This window comes from Scomber japonicus, chromosome 23 (assembly GCF_027409825.1).
Source record: "Scomber japonicus isolate fScoJap1 chromosome 23, fScoJap1.pri, whole genome shotgun sequence".
NCBI classification, from domain to species: Eukaryota; Metazoa; Chordata; class Actinopteri; order Scombriformes; family Scombridae; genus Scomber; species Scomber japonicus.
Window position 1 is genome coordinate 18,977,110 of NC_070600.1, and position 26,565 is coordinate 19,003,674.

The 26,565-nt window shown below is 40.2% G+C and overlaps 1 protein-coding gene across 2 annotated transcripts in view; it reads left to right on the forward strand.

Moving 5' to 3' along the window:
- pawr (PRKC, apoptosis, WT1, regulator) overlaps positions 1 to 24,059 on the forward strand; it is a 66,891-nt gene extending 42,832 nt beyond the window's left edge. For both annotated transcript variants that reach the window (XM_053313871.1, XM_053313870.1), the window contains exons 3-7: positions 4,279 to 4,404; positions 10,952 to 10,986; positions 15,789 to 15,903; positions 18,722 to 18,826; positions 22,521 to 24,059. In XM_053313871.1, the coding sequence (XP_053169846.1) occupies positions 4,279 to 4,404; positions 10,952 to 10,986; positions 15,789 to 15,903; positions 18,722 to 18,826; positions 22,521 to 22,607 (468 nt within the window). In that variant the 3' untranslated portion in view covers positions 22,608 to 24,059. The remainder of the gene's footprint in view (positions 1 to 4,278; positions 4,405 to 10,951; positions 10,987 to 15,788; positions 15,904 to 18,721; positions 18,827 to 22,520) is intronic.
- Positions 24,060 to 26,565: the final 2,506 nt, after the last annotated feature.

Below are 26,565 nucleotides of genomic sequence, written 5' to 3' on the forward strand. Positions count from 1 at the left end.
ATGTAACATTTTGCCAGAGATCAGTGTAAATCCTGTTACACATTTCTACGGCTGTCAAGTGATGTCTCACTCCTGCTCAGAGCTGGCTTACCTCTCCTGGACCTAACACTGACCTTGGCAGCCTGTAGTGTCACATTAGTCAGTCAGCAGCTCCAGGGTGAATGTCCTCACTTTGATCTCTGCCATACCTGAGCGCAGCGCTGTGCACGTCTCTACTCTTGTCTGAGCTGACCGACAGTCCTGATTAAAAGACAGTGGGCATCAGTGTGCCAGCGTCCCTCTTCTCTAATAGATCATCTTAATGAAGTCTCTGTGCTGCGGCGAGTGGCAGGTGATTAATACACGCAAGTCATTAAGCCCGCTGTATAAGAGTGTGCTGCCTCCGGCGGAGGTGACCTCTGCTTGTTTAGAGATAAATCTGAGGTTTAAGTGGACTGGGCACTGGCAGGGTGACATAGCAGCATGAGCATGTTGGATCTGATTGAGGTCTATGGAAAAAAACACATTTTTAGGGAGGTAGGATTTAATGTTGAACATATACGTCCAATAAGCAGTGTGATCGTTGGTGGTATCGTTTTACAAACTCCTGAGAGTTGTGTCTGACGGACAGTTGCAATGCATCAAACATTAAATGTGATTATTTTAGGTAATTTTGCAGACATTGTGATGTATATTGATAAAAAAGATTATGATATTACCCTCATCTTTGTTTTTTACTTGTTTTTATCAATGACAATACATTTTCTTTTCCTTTTGAGTAACACACTTTCACATATAATCAGACTGGGGTCAATAATGTAAAATCTAATTAAATGGGTAAAAGACCGCGCCCAAAAATCATTATTATTGTTTTTTTAGATATAGCTCACAGATCATGAATCTTTTGATCACTGCATGTCACTGTAGCTGTAAGTGCCTCTACAGTATTATGTCAGTGAGGGTAATGTACAGCAAGTTTCACATTGAGGGTTGAGTTTCTTTTTGCACCTCAAATAACAAACAGATGGAAAAACATGGAAAACAATATGCAGGGAGAAGAAAAAGGACCTCTAGCTAAACCTCTGCCTAAATAAAAATATGTGAAAGATAAACAGTATGTAGATTATGTAAGGTCTTCACATAATACTGAATACTGACGCTGTTTTGGAGGATTATTGCAAAATTAATCCCTGCACTGGAATACTTTATACTTTATCTACCTTGTTAGAGTTGTTTAGAGTTTATAGCACATTATACTTTCATACTTCTTTTAGACTTTAGTTATTATTTCATATAACTTTTTCAAATGTTCCTGCTTACATAAGAAGGATTTATGTGAACAAGAACTTCCTTCTTCTGCTTGTGTGTACCTGCTGCTGAACAATTGGTGACAGTCTTTGGCGGTTAAGCCTTTCTTACCTCTTCTGTATTTTTTTTGACTGATGTCAATGCCTGCTGCTACCCCACAATGCACCCCACTCGCTCTAATTAAGCATCAAACAGCATCACTCTGACAGCGACTTAAAAGACAAATGCCACAGCGGTTGTGCAGACAAAGGATCATATGCAATCAAATTCTTGCAGCCGAGTACCGAGTTTCAGAATACACGACTGATCATTTTTCTCCCCAAAGACAGAGTTTCCAACCACAACAGACATTCCAATAGAGCGTGACGCTTTTCTCCAGATGTAGCTTCTTTAATTCTTCATGTGCAGAGTGACAGACACGCGTATTGAGGCTGGAGCAAACCAGGATACGTCCTTTACTTGTTTCACTTAAGTAAACACTCTTGTGAGGCCCTGACAGTGTCCCGTCATAAACAGGAAGCACAGACGTTTCTGGAAATCTGGCTGCTTCTCTTCGCTCACACTCATGTTTTTAATTGTGTTGATGTTGGTGTAATATGGCTTATTAGGGAGCAGTTAATCATACGTGAACATATATCAAGACTTTGTTTCCAGGATTAATCATGCATGTAAAACCGCAATATTGAAATGTTTGGTGTACTTTCAATTAATCTAAAAGTCCTGGTTTGGCCTAAAAAATGCTTCCATCAGACGTAATTTGTCACAGCTGAGCAGAAACCAGCTGGCCAAAACAGAAATTCAGATTAAGACTTTGCTTTTTTTTTTTTTTGTGGGGAAAAAGCCACATGTGTCAGCAGTCTTCTTCTATGTTGTTTGTTTTAGCTAAAAGCGTGATTCAAATGAGCTATTGTTAGCTCGGTCAAACTTGTGCAAAGTCATCCCGCAAAATATTAAATATACACTCGACAAGATCATTAGTCTCAATGAAACAACATGAAACATCCTGTCAGTATGTGTAAATAATGTGTTGGCTGGCATTAGCTACTTTGTACAGTCACTTTTTTTTCATTTGCGAACTGGAGAGTGATCTATGAAATGTGCCGCATCTTCAACCACTAGCAGAAGAGCAAGAGGTGAAATTTAAGAGCTGTGATTTGTATCTTTGACACTGTTTTTCATAAAATCTTATCTAACCTTTTAAGAACTTCCAATGTAGAACATCTCATAATGGTAAAATATGAACACATTGTTCCCAAAAGTCAAAACATCAGTCATAGTACCGCTCATTCATCCTTCCACACCTTCTCTTCTCGTTTCTATCGTCCAAAGGTAAGAAATTGGCCAGAAAAATCCACACTCATTTTGATGATGTCAGAAGCAAAAACATCCCTTATATGGTTACACACGAATCCCTCTTTCCCTTTATTTGGAATAGAAGAAATGCACAGCAATTTGGAATACTGGAGGGCAAAACGGGCTCCTTCCCCATCCAAAATAAACTTTGAGATTCCCGATTCCACATTTCAGGCACATTTGTGCATAGCTGAATGGTTAGTCACTGCACATTTTACTGTTGACACAGACAGACTTCTGTTTAATTTCATTTTTTTTTAACTCAAAAACTTCCACCCCTTATTTCCCACATATTGTCTGCTCCAAATCCTGAAATAGTGCCCCTTTTAAGTTGGCAGCTATGAATTAATTCAGAAAATGTTTCATGTGTAGACTTGGATGCAAATTAAAGTTTTAAAATCGTGCAAGAATACCACAAACTATGGCAATGACTACAGAATTGAAATCAAATTAGGAGGATTTATTACAGGGCTCGTTCCTGTCATTGTGTCCGCCCTGCTTGTACATGCATGCAAGAGGAGGAAAGAGAGTGCAAACATCAGCCTGAGAGCGAGAGTCAAATAGAAAAGGAGCTGACGTTTTCCCCGAGGACAACTGATAAACCGTTTGGCAGGAAAGGCTTTGCAAATGACTGCATTCCTTGTAAACCTTGTAAAGCTATTTTTACCACTGAAGGTCCTGTCGAGCGGGCACCTTTTGTTCGCCCCGCAGCGCGAAACAGGAAAGACTGGTTTGCATTGTGCCCCCTCTGGGAGTTTGGCCCTCGATCTCTGTCTCTCGTCATGATCCAACCATCCATCCTAATGTCGAGTTCTTTTTATGCAATGCTTCGTCACGGCTCCCGACACATGAACCCGTTAACTGAGCGAGATTAAGTAATGCAAATAGGAAGCACATATTTCACCAGGAAGCTACGAATCCAGATTGCAAGGGAGTCAAATTGGAGGTTTTCTGCAGCAATGTGCAAGATCTCTACTTAAATAATGAAAGTTAACTCCTTATTCCTTTGTACTGTTACAGGGATGTTTGCTCTGTGTGTGTCATTTATTGTGTTTTCAAGGGACATTCCACCAGTCAGAAATCCCCCTCTGACTGTCCCCAGGAGGTGAAAGGCCCCCAAACAGGCCGTCTTCCTGTTGGCTCACCACATCGCATCCAGTTTTTGCGTAGTGTTAGAGCTGCGACTCCTCGTACATTCCTGGAAGTGAATGTGATCATGTCTTAAGAGGATTAAGAAGAGACCCTGGCTGTGTTGAGCTAGGGGTTAACATTGCTGTTATGGTGGGAACGACCTCGCCTGTCACCGCACATCTGTCAGTGTGTTTACATGTACTGGAGTGACCGAGTTACTGTTACTGTCTGAGAAATCGGATTTCTTGGTTGTGTGAAAGGGTAACTAACAGGTTTCTAGCAGGGCTTTTACAACTGTGAGAGTGAATGGCTGAGGCAGCAGTGTGGGGAAAAATAAAGTGCATCTTTATAAAAATATGGTCATGAAGGTTTAACAATTATTTGCCATCACCTGATTTCTCTCCGAAATCCATGTCTTGCTTGCATTTAAATAATCTGAGTGACTGTCTTCACACTGCCCAACACTGATGTGACATTTTGTGTTGTCTCCCCTTCTCTTCTGCTCAGAGCCTGGATGAGCTGGATGATGACGACGCAGGGGAGAAAAACAGGAGGGAGGAAGAGGAGCTGGTCCAGGCCAACACTGTCCAGAACGAGGCCATGATATCTGACCCCGCCACTGGCCACTTAATGGTAAGAGGCCACATGACGGAAGGAAGGGAGAGAGAAAACAAGTGCACTAACAACATCCAAGAAATGACATGATGTTTTATCTAGTTTGTTTCCTGCCTGTATTGTCTGTCTCAGGATCTCATGTCTACTCCTTTCTTGAGCAGAATATTGTACAGATTGATACATGGGTGCTGCCAAACAGAGGCACTGTTGCTCAGGGAGTCACCCAGTGAGGTTAGAGCTGATTTTTGTGAGGAAAGCTGCAGTGATGCAAAACCCAAAGGTGTCTTGGCATTTCATCATCACTGTGAAATCGGTTAAAAGCATAACGAAACACCCTAAAATGCTGTTAAAGCTACTAGTTGAGAGAGCACCTCAGAAGTCTTTTGGTTTCTGGTTGTACAATTTTTGCTTATTCTTAAAGTCAGTCGAACATGCACAGTGTGATATAGTGTTGAGAATATGAGATTAGGAAAAAACAAAGCAGTGTCATCCACCACGTAGTCTAACATAGCACTGTGAAGAGACATAATAATCACACTTCATTTGAAACCACAGTTAAGATCTGCTTTGTTTATAAGGTGTCTAGTTCTTAACAGTGTGAATTAGACATGATAAATGTCTTCAAAGTAAGTCTTTTAATCTTTGTAAGTAATCCTGGGTTTATTTAATAAAGGTGAACCCATGCAAGAGACAGCCTGCTCTTCTTTCAAATAAGTCTGGGACGTGTCTGCAGAGTGAAGACGCAAATGAATTAGTGGAAATGAAACCAAATCGGAGATGACACGCTTGTAATATGAGTCGTATTTTTTTGACAGCGCCAGTAGTTTATGTTCAGCAGTGCAGTGTGTTTAATTTCAAAGTCGCTTCAAAAATACACACGGCGTGATTATTAATAAGAAATGGAGCGTGCAGAGGATATGAAAAGAATCCAGCTGTGCAACAATGGCTGAAACTCGCGCTCTGTTTGCATTTCTGGAAAAAAAAAATCATCAGACTGACAAGAAAAAATTCCATTTGGGAGAAATAAAAAAATAAATGGCACCGCCGCTGAGTGACAACCCTCGTGGATGTAGCTAAGAGTCGCGTTCCAGATGGATCGGCTGTTATGCATCAGCAGGCTTATTTTGTTTTGGGCCCTGGAATCGTCGGAGGCTGTTTACGCGAAGCGAGGGCTTGTGTATGAAATATGTACACAAACGCCACACTAACAGGAAGATTGTGGCAGCACCTGCTGAGATGTGGCTCAGCTGAGAAATAAAAAGAAAAGGATATGACTATTTAAGTGAAGTAGTGTGTGCATTAACAGAAAAGCAGTTCAGTAGAATGTGTTCTCTGCTGCACGGCCACATATCTGTCCAGTTAGAGGGATGGATACTGAGTCCATCACTTCAAACAGAATATGTTGGTTAATTTGTTCTGAATCTATTCTTACCATGTCAACATGAGGACTAATACAGACCAGATGTGGGTATGCAGAAACTAACTATTAGATGTCCTGTTAAACTGACATTCATATTCTGCTGGGTGTCCTGTGTCAGCGTGCTTATAAGGAGGCAGAGCGAGAGAAATAAAGAGCCGCGGAGAGTTTGGTCAGTGAATTTACTACAGAGCTGTCAGTGAGGCATCTGTGAAGACGGAGCATCCCAAAAATGTGCCATTCCTCTCGGGCCCCATTTATCATGGGGAGACAAGCAATTGCCATGTCAGGCCCGCTATGATATACAACATCCAGACGGGCCTCTTAGCTGGTATTAAGAAATCTGGACAGAAAGTTTTTTAAGAAGAAACTCACTTAAGCCTGCATCTCCCTGGGTTTCAGAGCAGCTCCCAACCAAAACAAGCTGTAAGTCTTTGCTGGTGAAGACATGAGGGAAACTCAATCAAGGATTTTTGAATATAAAATATTGCATCAGATGTTTCTGTAACGATGCCCTTTTTCCATCTCTCTCTGGGAACCTGGGATACATTAAAAATGATGATGATGTGTGCTCTCTGGGTGTCATGCATGGATACACACACACACACACACACACATACATACACACACATACAGTATCTCCTCTCCGTGTAGCTGGATGCATGTATCTGATGGACCGGTCAGAGAGGCCCTCTACAGGCATGTGGTCCTGGTTATTAGGCCTTACCTCCCTCTGGTATGCGAGTCCTACAAGGAAACCTGTTTCAGTGATCCAGCAGCTAGAAGCATATGGAACATTCCTCGGGATCATCTGCTTTTAATGTGGCGCCAGGTCAACAGCAGAGATGTTCAGGTCTCTCGCTGTCTCTCTCACATGGAAAATACACACTGCTGACATTTTCCAACCAGCACTTTTTAACAAGCTTCATTTGCGTTTTTAATTAGCACCTTTCAGTTCACAAAAATGGTGCTGATGCAGAGCATCTTGCCTGAACAGCAGGGACACGCTTACTACCAATCACATGGCATTTCCAGCAAGGAGCAGCAGCATCTGTGCTAACAGCTCAGAGAATTCATGTTGCTGCCTAAAACAATATTTGATCACATTCACACCTCTGTTGATTCAAGAGTTTAAGGATTGCTGTTATATAAGCCAGCTAACCCACACCAATATTTATCTTTGACAGGACTGCTGCTAGAAAAAATACTTCAACTAGTTGTTTAAAAAGAGGCTTTGCAACAATGAAAAAGAGAGTGATGGTGCAATTTTTTATTTTCCTTTTTCAAGCATTCATGCAAGGCACTGGAATTAAATGGTTCCTTAAAGTCTTCCTATAAAGACCACAGAGGAAAATACCTTTGACGAACATGTGTGCACAGAGAAGGAAAGATGTTAGCATGACTTTCTGTTTACAGCTTCGTCACATGTTAGTCTTATTTTCATCTTTAGCCTTCAATTCATGTCCCAGGTTAGCATTTTGAGATCTGTTTCTTCCGCCGGCATCAAAGCCTCAGACAGCTGAGGTGAGGTTAGCATTAATTAAATGTTGTGTGAGAAAACTCCAAAGCATCACATCAATAACAACACAGCTGTAAGGTACAATAAGTATAATGTTAGCCTATAATTATCATTACAAACATGTCATAAACATCACACAGTATGTCATAAATAAATCACAGTATTAGACGCTGCTGGGAAAAGGCTTTAGATGCTTTCATGTAAAGATATACAACACTTGATGCCACAGATCTTTCCCTGGACCCTGGGATTTTCAAATAGCGTAGTTTCGCTGGTTGATATCTTTGGCTTCTCTGCTTTTTAAAAAAATGCCAATCAGGCATGCTTATTTGAAGAGAACATCTCTGTTGAATTTATTGAAAGCCTCCAGAAAAATCGTGATCTTTATCAGCTTTGTAAGGAGGAACGGTCAGAGTGCAGAGCTGTCTTGTGGGTGGATGGGATGCCAGAGACTTTATGATGGACTTAGATGGCATTCTTTTAGAGATTTTTAACCGTATTAACCTGTCAGCATAAATTAAAGATTAAAAAGAGCCGTAAGTGTTTTCTCGGGTATTTAAATGTCACACAGTGTTGTAGAAATCCCTGACAGGTCCACAAACACACAGAAACACACATTAAGAAGCGATGTGCTGGAGTTCAGTGGTAAAGTACACTTGTTTTATTGTTGACATTTGTCTATGTGTATTCATAGTAGCTCTGAGGTCTACAGCCGAGCTTATGGGAGCTGTCAGCACAGCTCAAGCATGATAAATAAAGTTGCACAGGCTTGTATTGTGTGCAGTGAAGTAGTCCTACATGAATTACACTGACCTTGTCTAACAGATTCATATCCCAGACAGGAGCTGCACTACACACTGTAAACATCATAAGATTTTATTTTCAGAATTTAGGCTGCGTATCAGACACAGAGGGACGTGGCTGATCAGTTCATCCCCAGAGTCCCTTAGTAATAGAAGGAATAAGAGCCTACAAGCCACTGTATGTATTAAAACCTGGCTCATACTGCACTATATGTAGATGGAAGTATTATTAGTGCTGCAGTATTAAAATGAGCTTATTAAAAAGACACTTAACACAATAAAAAATTACTGTACTGTCACCTCATGTGAAGTGTTGTTCCTCAGTAGTTATTCCTTTAATTTCAACATGTACTCCAATTATCTGTTATGTAATAATCACAATAATTAGAAGAAGAAGAAGAAGAAGAGCTATGGCTATGTTACTATTGTATTATTGCTTCAGTGCTGATGGCAACATTTAAGAAAAGCATCTAAACACTTGTCAAGGGTGGACATGCTGCCATCATCTGCACTACTCAGACTATTGTGCTAAAATTCAACTATATAATATAAAAGAAAATGAACTAGCATAACAGACTGAGAGTGATTACTGAACTTGATGAACTGAAGTCATCGTAAGCATCTCTTGATCTACAATAAACAAACATGGAGTCTTCCTCATGCATAACTGATTTGGTCAGTCTGTGGCTATTTAAGGAGAGCATTGCACTAGTTTCACCACTACTAATCAGTCCATTAAGCTTGTCATCACACTGTCCACTAAATACAGCCCTTCAGCTTTAGCTTCTCAGTCTATACTCAGTATCATATAAGAATCATTCTTGTAATATTGTTTTGACTACACATATCACAGTGTGTATAAGAGGACTGGCATAACCTCACACTGTCTGTTGACCGCCGTGACCCTCCCTCAGATTGTTGTTTTGGCTCATATTTCAACCCTTTTTCACCTCGGGAAATAATCAATCCGGTCCACTGAACCTTCTCAATAGGCCAACGCACTTGGCATATGAGACATGATGCTCGTACACATATCACAAAATATATCTAGTGAAAACTCCAAAGCCAAATAATCGTATTCTACAAAGTGACTTTAATGTTGGGAACCAGCAGACAGGGGTTCCAGGTTGTATGAACCTGTTGGTTTATGCAAGTTATGCTCAGTAAACACACATTTACATTTAGACAGTGTTGTTATGTCTATAGTGTGATGTGTAGTGAGCAGCTGCTGTTAGGAAGATCTCTGAGTTCACAGCTGAAGAAGAAAGCTTTGAAAACTAAACACATCATTTCTAAACTGAAACCTTTTTTTTATGATATGTCACATTCTTGGGCTTCTTTCGATATTACTATTCAAAATAACTGTTTACTTTAAGACCGAAATGTGTGCAGCAGAGAATTTATCAATGTTTTTTAGTGCATATAATTATTTAAGTCATTATCAAACACAAATGGTAAATATTCACTTTTTCCAGCTTCTCAAATCTGACAATTTAAACACGACATGCCTCGGGCTCTTCGTATTTTTTACTTTATTCTGACATTTTATTGACTAAACAGTCAGTTACTTGGAAAAATGGAATCCATATGAATCCATAATATAAATAACTTTCAGCTCCAGTCTCACATGTGATTTATCAGACTTTTTGAACCAGCTCCACAGTTAAAGTCTTTGTCTATATTCATCTTGATGTGTTCAATCCCAGTTTGATATCTTATACTTTTAGGGTAGCAACCACTGCCTGCCGTAGATTACATTCTTGATAAGACAGGTTATGGACAACGATCAAACAGCGTCTGTAGATCTGGCTTCTCAAGTGCGGCCTTGGCAGATGTTGGATTACACAAAATCCTAGAAAATGTCAGTTTCCAAAACAGTATTCATCAAATCACTTTTAAATCCAGGTGTTGTTTGAACCAAGCCTGATGCACATATCAGATATTATTAAGTGTGTGACCTGCTGCTGCTGCTGCTGCTGCACACTGCCCTCTTACTGTCCTCCATCTTAGTAAATCTATCCAGGCTTGAGCTGGGGAGAAGATAAGCGTTTTGGGGTTTCATCCACAGGTAATGGATGATATGTCACTGAGACAGAGAGGCTGGTGCATGCTAAGAGTTGGGCACAACGTTTCCCTTCACCTGCCAAAGCCAAGCTCTGACTGATAGATTGTAGCAGACCTAAAGCTCCTCAATCAAACCTGAGACCCTTCACTGCACAAGACCTTAGGAAAGCGGAGATGCGTATTCATCTCACAGCGTCTCCGGCACACACCTCATTTTTCGAGGGAAGAGCCGTTTTACTGAAGGCGATTTTATTGGAGCGTCACTGCTATATAGATCTAAACAACCTTTAGATCATAGTATAATGGGAAAAGAAGATAAACATGCACCTCTATGTTACGAAACAAGATTGCCTTCCACAACTCGGGGCTATCGGGCTCCTGCTGAACTATTAAATGCACCAAAGCTCATCTATATATCAGCTCAGCAACGTTGACACACAACCTAAAGGCTTTCTATAAATGCTGCTCCTGATAAATTTCTCTTATCCTGTAGATGGAATTTTGTGTTGTTCCTCTTTAGTGAACCAACACGACCCAAGGCCGATGAACACAACTGATGATATCCAAAAAGGCTTTCTGATACATCGTTTTTATCTAAATGGCGACTGGAAATTAGAGAATTAACACTGCTTCTATTTGAATGAAAATTAAAAGTCCCCCAAAGCATATGTGATGTATTTTGGACCCTTGAACTATTGATTGTGGAGAAGAGGCATTCCTTTACTCATGTGTGATTCTTTTCTCTTTTTCTTTTAATTTCAGGAAACCCCAAGATCTGGGAGCGGCCGCCACAAGAGGTGAGACTTTTTTTTTTATTATATTACATTTTATTTTATGACACTGCGAGTGGAGTTTATCAGCCTCAGCATCACTAGTGATGTATCAAGAGAAGGAGCAGCGGCTGGGATGAGAAACAGCAGTTTGAGTAATTAGTTACAGAGCGCTGCTGAAATGGTCCGAGGGCCTTTTCCTGGTTTGTCACCGTTTATTTTTTCCTCGGTGCTTGCTTTTTAAAAAATGCTTTTCTGGTTCAAGAAGAACGACTGTTTTCGAACAGTTGTTGACGTGACACCATCTGGACCTTGGACACTTTGTTCAAACCATCATTTCACTTCCGTACCTGGCAGAAAAGTGTTGAAAGTAAATTATTCTCGTTGAAAGGTTTGGGGACTAAAATGTACGGTTCAGTTCAGCCAAAATTGCTTTGGCATTTAATAAAAGGCTTTCAAACTCTTTTTCTTTTCAGAAAAACGTCCAAAAAGGTTGATGTTTGTACAGACACCTCCTTCTGGGCAAATTTTCTCATTTGTGTTGTATCGTCTCCTTTTTGAAGTTTTGGTGAAGAGTAAAAAACTGTGGTTAAAATCACGTTGTTTTATCTGCGTTGTACTACTGCATTGAAATGATAGAGCAAATCTAAATCTAAATCTTTAATTTACTGTATTTCCCTTTGCACATACAACATTTTGAAGAATATTCAACAGTGTTTTCTGTACCTGTTGCATACTTGATTTCAAATACTCACAGCAAAATCATGCAAAATTCAAAGTTAATGAGTCCTCAAAATGCAGCCTGCAACACAAAAGGATCAACATTAAAGGTTCTGAAGTCCTCTGAGAATCTCTGTGTGTCCACTGGATTCATTTTTGCATCATTTGCAGCCAAATTGTGAAGTCGTGGCCTACCACAACAGCCAAGTTCACCAGCTGACATTCAATCTGGCCACGTAATTATGGCTGATGCACTCATCAGCTGGCCTGGCTACACTTGGACGCTCGGCAGTTCTGCAAGAGGTGGTCTACTAGGTGGGCTGGGCAGCACAAGATGGCTGATAGAGCAACTTTACACATACATGTCTCCCTCTCTGTTTGTTTCTCTTTTTATTTATCTTGATAAAAAACATTACAGTGTTTGGCAAAGCCTCCTCACAGTTTGTCCCTGGTGTCCACAAAACATTTAGTGTTGTAAATTAAGACTATTGTCACACCAAATTCCATTTAAGTATGTAGGATTTAATATTCCCTGGCCAACACCCTGTAATCTAAAAAGTAAATTGAGCTCTTTGCTTAGACGTCTGTGCCTTCTGGCTGCTACCTTTTATAGCCACAACCACATCCCTGTATGGCATGTCCACAGCCCAACTTCACATGCCAAAATATGCCAAACATCACTGACAAGCAAATTTCATACAAGAAGGGAGATTTAGACAAGAACACAGTGTTTCTGGGCAAGCAAACTATAACTGTCTGCGTGTATCTGTCCACATACTACAGCACCCATAACATTTTTAAAGCACATTTATGACCATATAATCAAGGATCCTGGTTGCAGTCATTTTAAAATTGTTGAAAAACCTATTTTATAACGTGTCAAGTCTGTTTCAGGCCTTTATCGCAGCTCAAAAACTGCCTTGCCTTGTGACAGCACCCACCTGTCACTCAAAGCAGCCCTTATTTATACACCTTTTAAGCCTTAATACAATATAATTGGTGATTGGTGAAAAATGTACCTACTATACCAGAAAGAAGGACAAAACAGTTTTTTTCTAACCAGGCAGTAAACATGTTGTAAAGTTGGGCATTTTAACATATTTTAACATGGGGGGGTGGGGGGGGGTATGTGGGGATTGACTCTCTTTTGGCTTCATTTTTCAGCCACAGAGGTTGTGGCTTTGTTTATACAGTTAGAATGATGCTTGATTACAATACCATCACATTGTTCTATGCATCTGAAAGAAACTTGAATGCCTCTAGACACACAAAATCTGCCCTTTGTGGACTGCACTCTTCTAGTTTATGTATGTTTGTCATAAACTGACAAACATCTGGCCTGGTTAAAGCTCAACATCTGCTCTTAATGCTGGATGTTGTGACCAAGTGCAATCCTATGGTGAACTGACATTTTCTATGCTGCATGTATAAACATTGGCTTATGTAGCTTATTACTTCAACAGTACTGAATGTTGGTCAGTGTCTGGAGACAAATAAATACTACTGACTGCCTCTTAAACCAACCAGCTGAAGGCGACTCTGCTTTTCTTGATGTGTTTTCTTTCATTTCTTAGAGGGAGATCTTGTATCAGGGCTAGGAGGAGGGGGGGTTAATCAGATGGTTGAGTACTGTGTGTTGTGGTTTCAAGTGTAGTTTTGACTTATTCCACATTGACACTTGAGTTTGTGAGAGACGTTGTTTTACCTGTGGCTGCTGCTGCTGTTATTGGCTCTCCTGTCTGCGCTTTCTCCTTCCCACCTGCTGAGGCTCCCAAGAGTGTGTGATTGGCTCAGCCTCTCTCTCCCCCAGACCTCACTCTGCAGGGTGCTAATGGGCCACAGTGTGATATTTAGTATCGAGGACATGGATGTTTAGGCTTGGTTTCAACACCTGCTGAGCACCCCAGAGTACCAGAGTGTGGGTTGTTTGTGTGTCTGTGTGCGACACGGTAGATATCTCTCTAAACAAGATGGCACGCATGTATGTAGACACAATCCAGGTGTGTCATTGTTCTGTGTTTGGGTCTTTTTTGGGCAACGTGATGAGGAGATGTATTAAATGCTTTGTAATGTATGTACGTTTTGCATGTGTGCTACTGCCAGTGAAGGAAGCGTAGCCTTGAAGAGCCACGATGAGAGAGACAAATGAAATACACTTTTATCTTTGCGTAGGCGAGCGCCAATGAGAGCGTTTCAAGGACTCCCTCTTGATCATAAGCGATGGCCGCTTCTATGTTTTGCTCTCTGTAAGAATGAGCAAAAATAAGCTGTTGGTTCTGTAAATGTCAGGATACAGAAAAATGCCACCTCTGCTTGTGTGTCTGAAATAGTTTAGTAGCCTCAATAGAGAGAAGAAGAATGGCTGAGTTTAGTAAAATACTGTAGATATAAAACGCTGAGAGGATTTTTACCACTGTGTGTAGGTTCACTACATCAAGTCATGTTCCTTAAGGTTGGATTATATGAAAATGCAATTTTGTATATTTGATATTTGAAACATACATATACATATTGTTAAGCTGCGAGGAGAATGTGGTTGTTTGGCAGTGCTGTTTCAGGGTTTTGTTTGTTTTAAAAGACTCTAATTGTACAATTAAATCTCCATAGAAAATACACTGTTCTGTTCTGTCTTAAAGTTCAGATGAAACAGCATTTAGGTCTAAAATCCGCATCATGATATATTTCCTAGTGGGAGTAATTTGATGGTGTCATAATGAATCATAGTTCTGTGCCACTAAAAGTTAAAGTTGATGGGGGGATGTCATGATATTATTGGTTGAAATGGGTTGGTTCAAGCCTATGTAAGCATGTGTTATATTTAGTTTTATTGGAAGAAAATATGATTGAAATTTGTTATAAGAATACAAAAAACTTTTCTTTTTTTTTGGCATGTATTGTTGAACAGGTGGACCAGGGACGTAATCTTAAAGGGTTAAAAATCCAAGTTTTCACATATTAAATCCACTGACTTAGTCCAAAAAGACAACCCTATCCTACCTCATTATTTTATCCATTAATGGTCTTACAAATACATTTTCAGAATTGGAGCATCCTGATAGTCTCTTCCTCCCCTTGTATTCTCTGCACTGTCAACTATACAATAAAAGGCAAAAATAAAAAGAAAGTTGTCCAAAAAGAAAAAGACCTTTCACATTTCTATTTTCTATGTTGTGACAGATTATATCCTTATTCCCAGCACAGCTTTTCCAATCGTACAGTTAAAGTGCTTCGTAAAGCAGTCTAATAATGGGTACATCATATCTGAAAAGAGACGGAGTGCAGATGGCACAAAGGAGTTATATTTGTCCTTTGTCTTGCCAGCAGCTTTCCTGTCTGTTTGAGCTGCGGAAATATGCCGACGGCCCCCTTCAGATAATTCAGTGAAGCCCACAAACTCCCCAATAATTTGATTTTATAAACCTGGCACAATCTGTTCCTACCGGGGGAGTAGGAGTTGTTGTAGTCAGGGAGGGTTATAGTGCCAGCAACTCATTCCAAGTTTCCACGTCAATAATTATTGAAATAAGGTCAGTAAGAAAATAAACTGCACGTGAATATTCTTTCCTGTCTGCCCCTGAATTTGTCTCTAAGCAGTAAGGAAGTGAACAGGAGATAAGGTTAATGTTCTGCTCGAGCTGCATACAAAAACCTTTAAAACTACATTTTCTCCCCGGCTTAAGAACAGTGACGCACTAGTTGCCACTGCCATTCTTGAGGCTATTTGAAGTTGTAATATGCAAATTGTTTCTTAATCAGAATCCTTTTTGCACCAAACTTGCAAACCCTTGATGTCCTTTTCTCCATTTTATGGAATAAAAGGCAGAGGTGTGTTAATAATGCATGCCTAATTGAAAGGGCAAATACGCTGAAGATATTCCCACCTGCTCTTTTGATGATGGATGTGTCACCCCATTGAAGTTTAATAATGTGGGTGTGATTCATACCTTCAAACAGCCTCACTATGAATGCACTAGTGGGCACTTTGAATAGGAGGAAAAAATGTATTATCTTTCCAACTTTTTAGGTCGCATGTTCAATTTAAAGTGCACCTGAGTATTCACGTTGTACTAGGTATACTAGTGTGTGTTTTTTACTTGTGTTTGGAACAGCTCTACAGGATCTGAGGAGGAGATGGGTGGGAACAGCAGACAACGACACAACCGTCACGGCAGAGACGGAGGAGCACCAGGAAGTCTGGAGAAAAGGATGGACGAGCTGGAAAAGGTTTGTGTGTTTGTCCCTTCCTGCTCAGTGTCAGTCAGCCGTTAATAAAAGGTGAACACCCGCCACCAAATCACACACACACGAGCTAATTAGATCATGCTTTACTGGTGCACTTATCATGGTATAATTTGCATTAATTTGATGTCTACTTCCTAAAGGTTAATATCAGCCTCAGATAAAATCTTGTTTTGGCTTATTTAAAAGGTGAGCAAACTGTTTCCCCTCGTCCAGATGTGTATTCAGATTACACATGCTGGCAGAGCGTATCGTCTTCCCGCTGGGAGAAGGTCAGCGCCCTGTTGATCTTTGGCGTGCAATCACATCTTCAGCAAGCAGATCCATATTAAACATACTTGAGATTTAACAAGCCGCCTAAGGTACCGCTGTGAAATGTGGATTAAATAATGTTACGTTGTAGATTTTTTGGTTTTTCACTATTTTTCTACTTTTGAATTCATTTCTTGGGAAAATTGTCTCAAATATCAAATATTACAATCAGCCTTAAATAATTCACATAGCTTAATTTGAATGTAATTAAACATAGGGTTCCAATTTATAATTATTTTCATTATTGATTTATCTGTCAATTAATCTCTCAATTAATAAACCAGCAATCCACAACCCAAAGATATTTAAATTACTATCATAGACGACTAAATAAACCAGAGAATATTCACATGTTAGAGGTTGGAATCAGAGGATTTTTGACATTTTGTTTCTTAACATTAATTATCAAAATAGTTGACAGATTCACTTTCTGTTTGACTAATCTATTATTTGACTTGTCATTGTAGCTCTAATTATACAGTAGCATGTACAATTGTCAGAAACAGTATTGAAAACAAGATCTTAGTGTCCTCAATGCCCTGACACACACACACATACATGAAGTCTGTGTATCTTCATTTTCACTTTATTGTTTGATGTGGTAAAACGTGACTTTACTTCTAGTGAGCCCACACTTCCACCATCGAGGTCTCACTTAAAACCATGACATAAATCCTGATGAAATCAATCAATCAGCGGATGAGTGCTACGAGTTTGTCTCTCAGCCACTTTCCCAGGTGTAACCAAAGTCAAATTGACCCCAGAGCAGCATGGAAATCAGTTTTATGATTGATCTACTGTTATATGTACCTTATTTTGTAAGGATCTATTCAAAACTATTTTAGGTGTCTGAAAACCTCCATCAGCTGTACTTTTTCAGATGAATTTCCACTTTGAGTCCTTTGAGCGACCGCCCCAAGTGGTGATTTTTGTGGCAGAAATTCTCTTCAGTGTTGTTGAAGAGATGACCTTTTACAGAGCAGATATGTCTTTTCCTCCTACACGGCTCCTATCAGACACTCAACCCCTCACTGCTGCCACTATAGTAACTCAACCCTGAATCAAATGTCACTTGGGAAGTCTTTGAAAAAAGCTTTTTTGAAATAAGCAGTGCTTTGACCTCAGTGACGTCCATGTGAGGTGTTTCTCTGGGTCAAATGATGAGAAACACTTTAAAAATCACATTTCACACATATATTTTGACACTGTGCACATAGTCTAATACCTCTGTGGTACGGGGGAGGCAACGCAAATCTGTCAGATGAGACTGATGTTACTGTAGCATTATATCACACAGGCAAAAAATAAGAAAACTTCAGTTCTATCCACATACTTCAACACTTTTAAATCCCCATTTCTATCAGCAACACCAAAACAAAGTAGTGTCCAGCCTTAACCCAGGTCAGATGAGACGTGTTCAGACTGACCGCTAACGCAGGTTTAACTCACATCAGTGTGTCAGTCTGACAGGAGAACAAGACACAGTCATGTTTGTTCAGGTGTTTTTGAGATGAGTCCCTACTTCAAAGCTGCAGTTAACTATAGTAGCTTCATTAAATAGGATGAATAGAGTTTCATTGCTGAGCATATTTATGGCGGCCACATTATGCTTTGTGCCTTCTCCTGTACCTGCTCGATTGGTTTCTATGGAAACAATTTCATGCTTATCTGCAACTGAAAGGAGGTGAAACTGGAAAGTGGAATCCCTGGTCTGATCTTCAGTTTCATGATAAACAAACAGCAGTTTTGCAGTATGTTATTTAAAGAGGTGAACTGGATTGCACTGGTTTTTGTCATACAGTACCTTTTGCTCATTGCTGAATGACAAAACACTCTTTAAAAAAATATTCCTGTAGAGTCATGCAAGCTGTATCTTATCATGGAAGCAGATTAATAAACAATGATTTTCAACTGTTGACAGTCGTTTACAATTTGTCCTTTTAACCCTTTGATTGGACAGAACATTGAGTGCTTTCCGAAGCTGGACAATAGTTAAGATAAATCTACATAGAAGTCACCTGATGAAGACCAGCTGCGTTCTTATAGTAGAGAAACACTGTTGAGCAGAGGTCATACATATCTACTGTATATCCATTTCCTCCAGTATATTTCGGCCTCTTATCTGGGTTGTCCCAGTGGTAGCAGGCTAAGAAAAGTAGTCCAGATGCCCTTCTGCTTAGTTACTTCACCCCCAGCTCCTCCTGCAAAATCCCAAGGCGTTTTCAGACCAGATGAGATATACTGTATAGTCTGTTCAACACAGTCTGGGTCTGACCCAGAGTCTCCTTGCAGTTGGATATGTTTGAAATGCATCCAGAGGGAGGCATCCTAATCAGATCCCCCAAAAACCACCTCAACTATTTTTCAATGCGGTTATACCACAGGCTCCTTTTGGAGTTCTTCAAGACGTCAGTATGCTACAAATGCAGTATTTATAATGCCATATAATCATGTTAATAATTGGGTATTTGTCTTGTATGTATGTTTACAGGAGCTGGCCAGAGAGCGTCAGGAGAACGCCAGGTTGATGAAGGCTCACCAGGATAAAGACGACCTAATCGGGAAGCTGAAGGAGGAAATTGACTTGTTGAACAGAGTGAGTCCAGACTACATCATTTTATGCTCTACTGTCTGATATATGTTTTGAGTGTTGCTACGTGTTTTCATGTGTCTCCATGTGCACTCCATTAGTATTTGGACATCACCAAACCTTTATTTTTGGATTTAGACACGTGTAACAACAAATATTTAGCTCAGAGGCATTTTAATTTGAATTCACATTTCAGATACTACACAAAACAACACTCCAATAGTTTGATGACATTTGAGCTTCTAAAGTTGCTGATCAGTGTGGCAGGCAACATCTATGTCGTATTGATTTTATTTAGCCAACTTCAAACAAGAATTTCAAGTTGAGACATTTGAACCCTTTTTGTCTGCTAAAATTTGGGGGTATTTTCAGTCTCACTGGATGAGTAGAGCGCAGTGGTCCTCATCTCAGAGAGTTTGGAAAGATAGCTTTGTTGAATGAAGCAAAAAAAAAAAGAGATTATGTTGCTGTAGCTAGGGTGGCGAGTTTGTAATCACTTTGGTGAATCTGTAAGAAAACACTAGATGAAGACTCACATGGTTCATTGTGCTGTACTTTTAGGCTGTATGGGTTTAAACATGTTAAATTATTGTTTCTAGAAGAATAGAGAATTACAGAAAATATCAATCAGTACTGATATACTGATATGATCAGTCTCAAAGAGAATTTAGTGGACTGCCAACCTATAGCTCAGAAAGATTATATACTATTTGTAGGAGAGTATAAATGTATCAACTGCACAACTATACCATATTTTCATGCTGGGAATAAACAATAAGACAACAACATGCTCCAAATATGAGAAATATCAGTTAAATGAAGCTGGCAGTCTGCTAAGTCATATACTGCCATCTAGTCTAACAGGTCAAGAAGTTCCACTTATTAAAACACCAAACTCTCACCAATCTTGTATTTACAATAAAGACACGAATATAAAGCATACTTACATAATCATTAACGCACTAATGTCCCATACAGCTAGAGAGATACTTCTATCTCCAAATGTATCCATTGAACTCTCTGCAGTAGGCTAGCAGCCAAGCTAAACAGGTCAATACACCAATTAACCTCTCTATGGAGCTCCTGCCATGCTTACAAGCTAGCCAATGAACAAAGAGCATCCGAGTGGACTGCACCGTTGAACTCCATGTGAACTGCAAACTTTTCTAACAGAGATCAATACGTGAGGAATTGTTTGGCTGCTGAAAACCACAGATTCTACCTTTTTTTTCCCTTCCTAATTCAAGTTTCTCATTGAAGTCACATCTCTCACTTTATTTGGCTTTGATTCATTATATTTGTAGTCTGGTAGGCTACAAGTAGACACGTCAGGCTAAACTTTGACAAGGTAGCACTGGTCTGATTCCAGCACAGAGAGTTCAAAAACCCTCAAATAAAAACTTTGAAAGTTAATTTCAACCTCATACTTACTGTGTCATTTCACATTCAGGAAAGTCGAGCCACGGGCCAAACTACATTATTACTAAATTACACACTCACCATTTTCAGCCAATCAGTGTGGTATTGTCGGTCTCCCTCTGATGTAAGAAAAAGAACATAATCAGCCGTCATTTGAAAGACTAACAACCATCTTCACTGTACAATGCAGGATTGAGTTTTTGATTAGTTTTATTATTGAATTAATTCACAACCTTGCTAACCCTTTTTTAGCTATGGACCATGTTTCACTGCCTTTTAGATAATCACTTATAAATACATTGGGACATAGTTGTGGCTCCTTTAAAGAAGAAAATGTCTCACGCAGGAAAATCAGTCAAGCCATTAAAATGCCTAGACTAGCATTGATAAGCAGCAGCACTTTATCATTAGTGCCAGAAGTATGATATACTAAAGCAGGGGTGTCAAACATGTGGCCCGTGGGCCAGAACCGGCCCGCCGAGGAGTCCAATCCGGCCCACTTTCCTTCATGTGTTCTTTTCCTTCCTTACTTCTCTCCATCCATCTTTCCTTCCTGTCTTCCCTCCTTCCCTCTTTTCTTCCCTCCCTCATTCCTTCTATCTTTCCTTCCTCCCTTTCTTCCTTCATTCTGTCCTTCCTTCTATCTGTCCGTCCTTCCTTCCTTCCTCCCTTTCTTCCTTCATTCTGTCCTTCCTTCTATCTGTCCGTCCTTCCTTACTTACTTACTTCCGTCCTTCCTTCATTCTGTCCTTCCTTCCTTCCATTTTTCCTTCCTGTCTTCTTTTCATTCCTTCCTTCCATCTTTTTAATGGTCCGGCCCACATGAGATCATATTGGGCTGTATGTGGCCCTTGATTGAAAATGAGTTTGACGCCCCTGTACTAAAGCTTTTGAGAGATGTCTCAGCAGTTTCACACTGAAGAGCTAAAGTTGAGTGTGTTTTAAGTCTGTTTTGGCCTCATGGATCAGGGTCCTGTTTCTTCCTGTCAGGGTTGAGAGGTTAGGTGATACTCCTTTAGCTGATGCATCTTTATATTCAGCAGCTGGAGTGAAACCTCCCCGAACCCTCTGAACCCTCATCTCCCTCTCACCCCAGACTGTCAACAATCCCTCCTCAACTCTCAGCCTTCGCCCGTGTTTTCTGGGTCACCGAGGCTGGCGGTGGAGCACAGCTCTGTTTTTGGCATGTCTGAAGGGAAACGCAGCAGGAGGGGGGTAGAACTGAAAGACTTTAATGTCGCAAATATTCTGACAAAATAGATCATACTTCTCCCCTGAGGAAGCAATCAAATCTAAACAAGAGATCGTGCTCTGCCAACAAATACAAGCATCACAGATATGCACTTTTTCACTAGTCGCATGAGTATCTGCTTGGTTTTTATCTTGACACTTACACAACCTATCTGCAAACACATAGACTGCAATATTGTAGGAGGCATCACACTGATAGCATCACATGAACAGGAAGCCAGTTAGAAGAGAAAAGCTTTATGTAAGGACGGTCAACGCGGTGATAGCCATCAGAAATGTCCCCAAGAGAGGCTCCTGCAAGGCCTGATGGGAAAGCGGTAGATAACAGTTGATCCAGTCTGGTGTTTCTGCAGAGGAAGATTGAACCCTCGGTTAGTCACCGTGGAAGTTTATTTGGGAGAGAAAGAGAAGATAAAGCTCGACTACGGGACCCGTCTCTGCCTCTCGGTGCGCTTTGAAGAGAGAAGTTCTATCTCGTACAGAGTTACGGATCCCTGCATTTGATGTATCCGTGCCGTGGAAGCTGATGAAATCTTCCATCTAATGATAAAGCGGGTTATAGATTGAGTGCTTTCAAAGGTTAAAGTAACACACCAGAGTCCACTTTTGTCTGTACACAAAGCCAATCTGTGTGATCTGTCTTATCCCTCTTTCTTCATTGCGTGCTGTGCAGAAACTTGTCACCTCCTCAGTTTGACTTTTTAAATTCCTCCTAGCGTTGTTAGGCTCAGCCAGGCAGTCACGATCTGAGATTGAAGAAACCGAAAATGAGGAGTGTCACTTTGATGAGACAGCGCTGTGGCAACTGAGAGACTCTTTCATTTGCAACTAATTGAAGCTGTTAATATCTTATTTGTTGCTACCAGGACAGCCTGGCTGGAGGGGGGGGAACCTGGCAACAAGTAATGTTCACCTTAATTCTCAGACTAACACTCAAACCTGACTGGGCCCTCAAAGGTACAGAGGCGAGGTCTTGAATATTCAAGAAGTGCTAACTCGAATGCTGTCTGTTTTTTGTTTTTTTCCGCAGGACCTGGATGACATTGAAGATGAGAATGAGCAACTCAAACAGGAGAACAAGACTCTGCTGAAAGTGGTGGGTCAGCTGACGAGGTAGAACCGCTCTGCATGGCTCGGATCCAGCAACCCAGCCCCCCCCCCCCCCCCCCCCCCCATCCCCCTGAAGAATGGAGCATCTCTATTGCCTCCCAACCTCTTGCCCTGGGACAAGTTCATCAGCGTGGCCCTTTCTCTGTTTGATTCTGTCTCTTTGTCTGTTAGAGGTGAAACTGTAAGGTAGTCATCCTCAGAGCCTCACAGCCTTAAATGCATCCCCTGAGGAGGATTTATATCATTTATTGTGATACCTGAGTGAGCTAGAGGCTAACTTCTCCTGTCCTGACATCGGGATTGTCTGTCATCGTATACATATTTAATGTAAATGTACTGTATATAGGCCATTTAGATTGTTAATTTTTTTTTGATAAGATCTTAAAAAGTAAAATGAATGTATGTGCTGCACAAACAAGAGCACACAAAGTAGAGGCAAAAAAACAAAATGTCTCAATTTATATTCTTCCTCATCTGTGCGCACAGCCATCACCCAGGTGAATACAAAAACATCTCCGGTGTTGCAGTGTTTGAATTGTGTCTGAGGCCGGTGTGCTTTCATCAGTGAACTTGTAACAGTGGAGCTACTGTATAAGAGCACTTGGACCAAATTCAACATAATTACTGCTACAGTACCATCAGCCAAAGTGGGCATAGTGCCTCGCAATGCATGTGAGATTTTTTTTGTCGATTCTTTGAAAAACTAAAAAGCCTGGTGCTTTATTAATGAACAGTAGTGCCAGATTTACTTTCTTCCAGTAATTTCTTGGTACATTTGAATCCCACTAGGGCGTCTAAAAGCCTGAATTTTATTAAAGTATGTTTAATATTTCCAATATAGATGCTGCAAGATGACACAAGCAAGCAAGCCTCACATAAATTGCTTTACGCATTTCAACATCTTGAGTATTCTACTTGTCCGTGATTAATTGTGTTAGGGTGAAACCCTTATCTAGTATGTGGAGTCTTTTTTTAAGCATTTTTCTTTCTGTAATTGGTTTACAAGTTATGTCTGCAATGTTTGGTAGTTGTTAAGCTGCTCTGATTACAGCATCTAAGATGTGTGGCGTGAGCTACAGTGCATTTTTTTGTATGATAACCAAATGAACTGAAGGACAATACTATTTGAAATGCATCTCTTTCGTTTTCTCAAGGGAACAGGCTCGGCTGGTAGAGGCATTTTTCTTTAACTTTCTATATTTAGATTGTTATATTTTACTTGAGGAGCTTTTCAGAAAGCTCCTGCACTGTAGCAAATAATCTGTAGGTTTTAGACAGTCAATAGACCACTCTACTTCTGCACACACACACACACACACACAGATACATACATATATATATTTGGGGTAAAGATCGTCCCCTCGCAGAAAGACATCACCGACCCATCTCTTTTTCCATTACATTATGCATGTACAGAAGATTAAGTCATTTAATAAAAGTTTGATTATCTCTCTCCTCAGTCGACTCGCTTGTGTTCATTAAGACTAATTTGATGTGATGATACCATGCCACTGAGTCGGTAATGCAATGTGACGGTGGCAGAGGGGGGCTTGGTTCCTCCGCCTAGCTCTCAACACACACACACAGACACATTTCCATGAAGATTCAACATGCCAATCACCAATCTGTCTGCATAAAGGCTGCTATCCTGGGACATGAAGCCTCCATCCACCTCACCAAACCTCTATTATGCTGTTGAAAACCATTAATTCCTTCACCTAGTGACAGAGCAGGATAGGAAGCATCTATATAGGAAGCATATCAGGACTAATGTCAACTAAATTTCAAGATAATGGCCTCTTTGAGCTGATGGGAAACGCTGGGGCCTCTACCCATAATCCCTATTAGCATTTTTATAGAACATTGTAGGGTTTGTCATTTGAAATAGTCACAGAGGGCAAAGACAATTCATATCCTCTTTTACTATGTCAGGATAAGCTTCTCATCCACTCTCACCAGCACCACCAGACCTCCAGGTTCAGACAATATTCAAATATTTTCATTTATTCATAACATTCATATTCATTCATTCAATAAATTGTAGGTTTCACTGCATGCGAACGTTGTCAGCTGAACTCTTTGTTAAGGGTGAATCTCAATTTTTGGTTTGTTTTGAAGCTTTGCAAGAGAAGCCATTATGTCTACAGCCTTTTCAAATAAGTGACATGTTATATTATCATTATCGTCCCCCGTTTTTAGGTGTTAACCTCTCATTAACACCCCAAAAACAGGGAATATCTCTCTGTTATGTTAGATGAGTGGACGGCAGCCTCATATATTTTAAAGTAGATCATACCAGACCTTCTCAGGGATGAAAAGATGTTGCCTTTGAATTATTTCCATTGTTGTCTCTGGAGTTAAGATCAAACAGGCATTCAGTATCTGACAAAAAAAATTCATCATAAGGCATATTCATTTTTTAAGGAAGAAGACAAAGTGAAATGTATCAGACACCACCCCAAAAAAACACATCATAAAAGATGGATTGTATCACATTATTCAAGATACAAATAACTACTGCTGCTTCTCATTGCTACTTAAGCACAGCTGGGTTCCTGATCAGTATGGTTGGTATCCTGCAGGGTTATGGGTGAACGTCACTTATGATGTGGTACAACGCTGTTATCTACCATTAACAGGCAAAACAAATTCGCTAAAGGTGCAATTGATGGATACAGCTGCAATAAAACCGTAATATATTTCATCTGAGACATACCAGGCTGTCTGCAACCCATGGATGTTGAACTGTGGCCTGACAAACTTTCCTGACATATTTATATAACTTTTTCAACACCAGGGAAGTATGCTCAACACTGACACAAAAACGATTGATGAGGTCCAAACAAATGTAACATCCTTCAAATGAAATGTCAACTACATATCCCAATTTCAACACCAGGAATCCATCATATTTTTCTCTTGTCTTCAGCAGTCTGTAAAAACATATGCCCGAATTCTTTCCAAATCTAGCTGTGCTGTTGAGTGTACAACAATAAATGAAGGGTTAGGGTTATGTCATTTAATGCATGACTAAGACCGTTTCTGTATATGCTGATGATACCTGCATATTACATGGATACCTTAGCTGTTCTAATTGTTGTTCCCAAACATGCAATTGCTTAAACTGGACTATACTTTTATATATATATTACTTTAAATCAAATCAATTAGTTCCAGGATGATATATAACAATAATTGTAAGTAAAAGTAAGGCTGTAAATAGAAATATCTGCTTCCACAAAGTGCATTAGATCCTGAGAGGTTGATAGTCAGGACAGAGATGAGAAGCAGGCCTTATCTTGTTCTTGAAGAAACCCAGCTATATTTCATTATCAGTTGGTTTCATGCTCTTGGTTCTCCGGCCAATCTCCTCAATCTCCTGGGTCCCGAGTGCAAAGAAGCAGTCATCCACATAGGAGGATGGCAGGGGTCAAGATGCCAGAAAAAGAGGAAAACTGACGGATAGAACGAAACTGGACATATTTTTGCAATTTACTGCACTCTGCCTGTTCCTTCTGGCCCATTTCATCACAGCAGAGAAGTTTCTCAACCACCAGCCTGACCATGACTTGTGCCAAACTATACACCTTTTATACCTCATTATCTGAAAACTACAGTAGGTGATATCTGAGGTGAAACTTTAAAGCCAGTATTCAAATTGAGGTATCTTTGCTGATGGGAAATGATTGCATCCAGACCTTCTATCCTAACCTAATGCCACTCTGTACTTGGAGCAGACGCCACAATCACTCACTGTCTCTTTCAAGTCTGTGATATTTCTCTATCTTGCTACCATGAAAGTGCTTTTTGAAGTCACGCTGGCCAGACGTTCTGTGAAGACAAACGACACCATGTTGGAGATGGAGCTGCAATAACAAGACCAGACACCTCGCATGCACTTCCCTCGACACCTGGACCACATGTGGAGCTGCCCTTTGTTGAAATGCCCTGCAAAAGTCAATGGG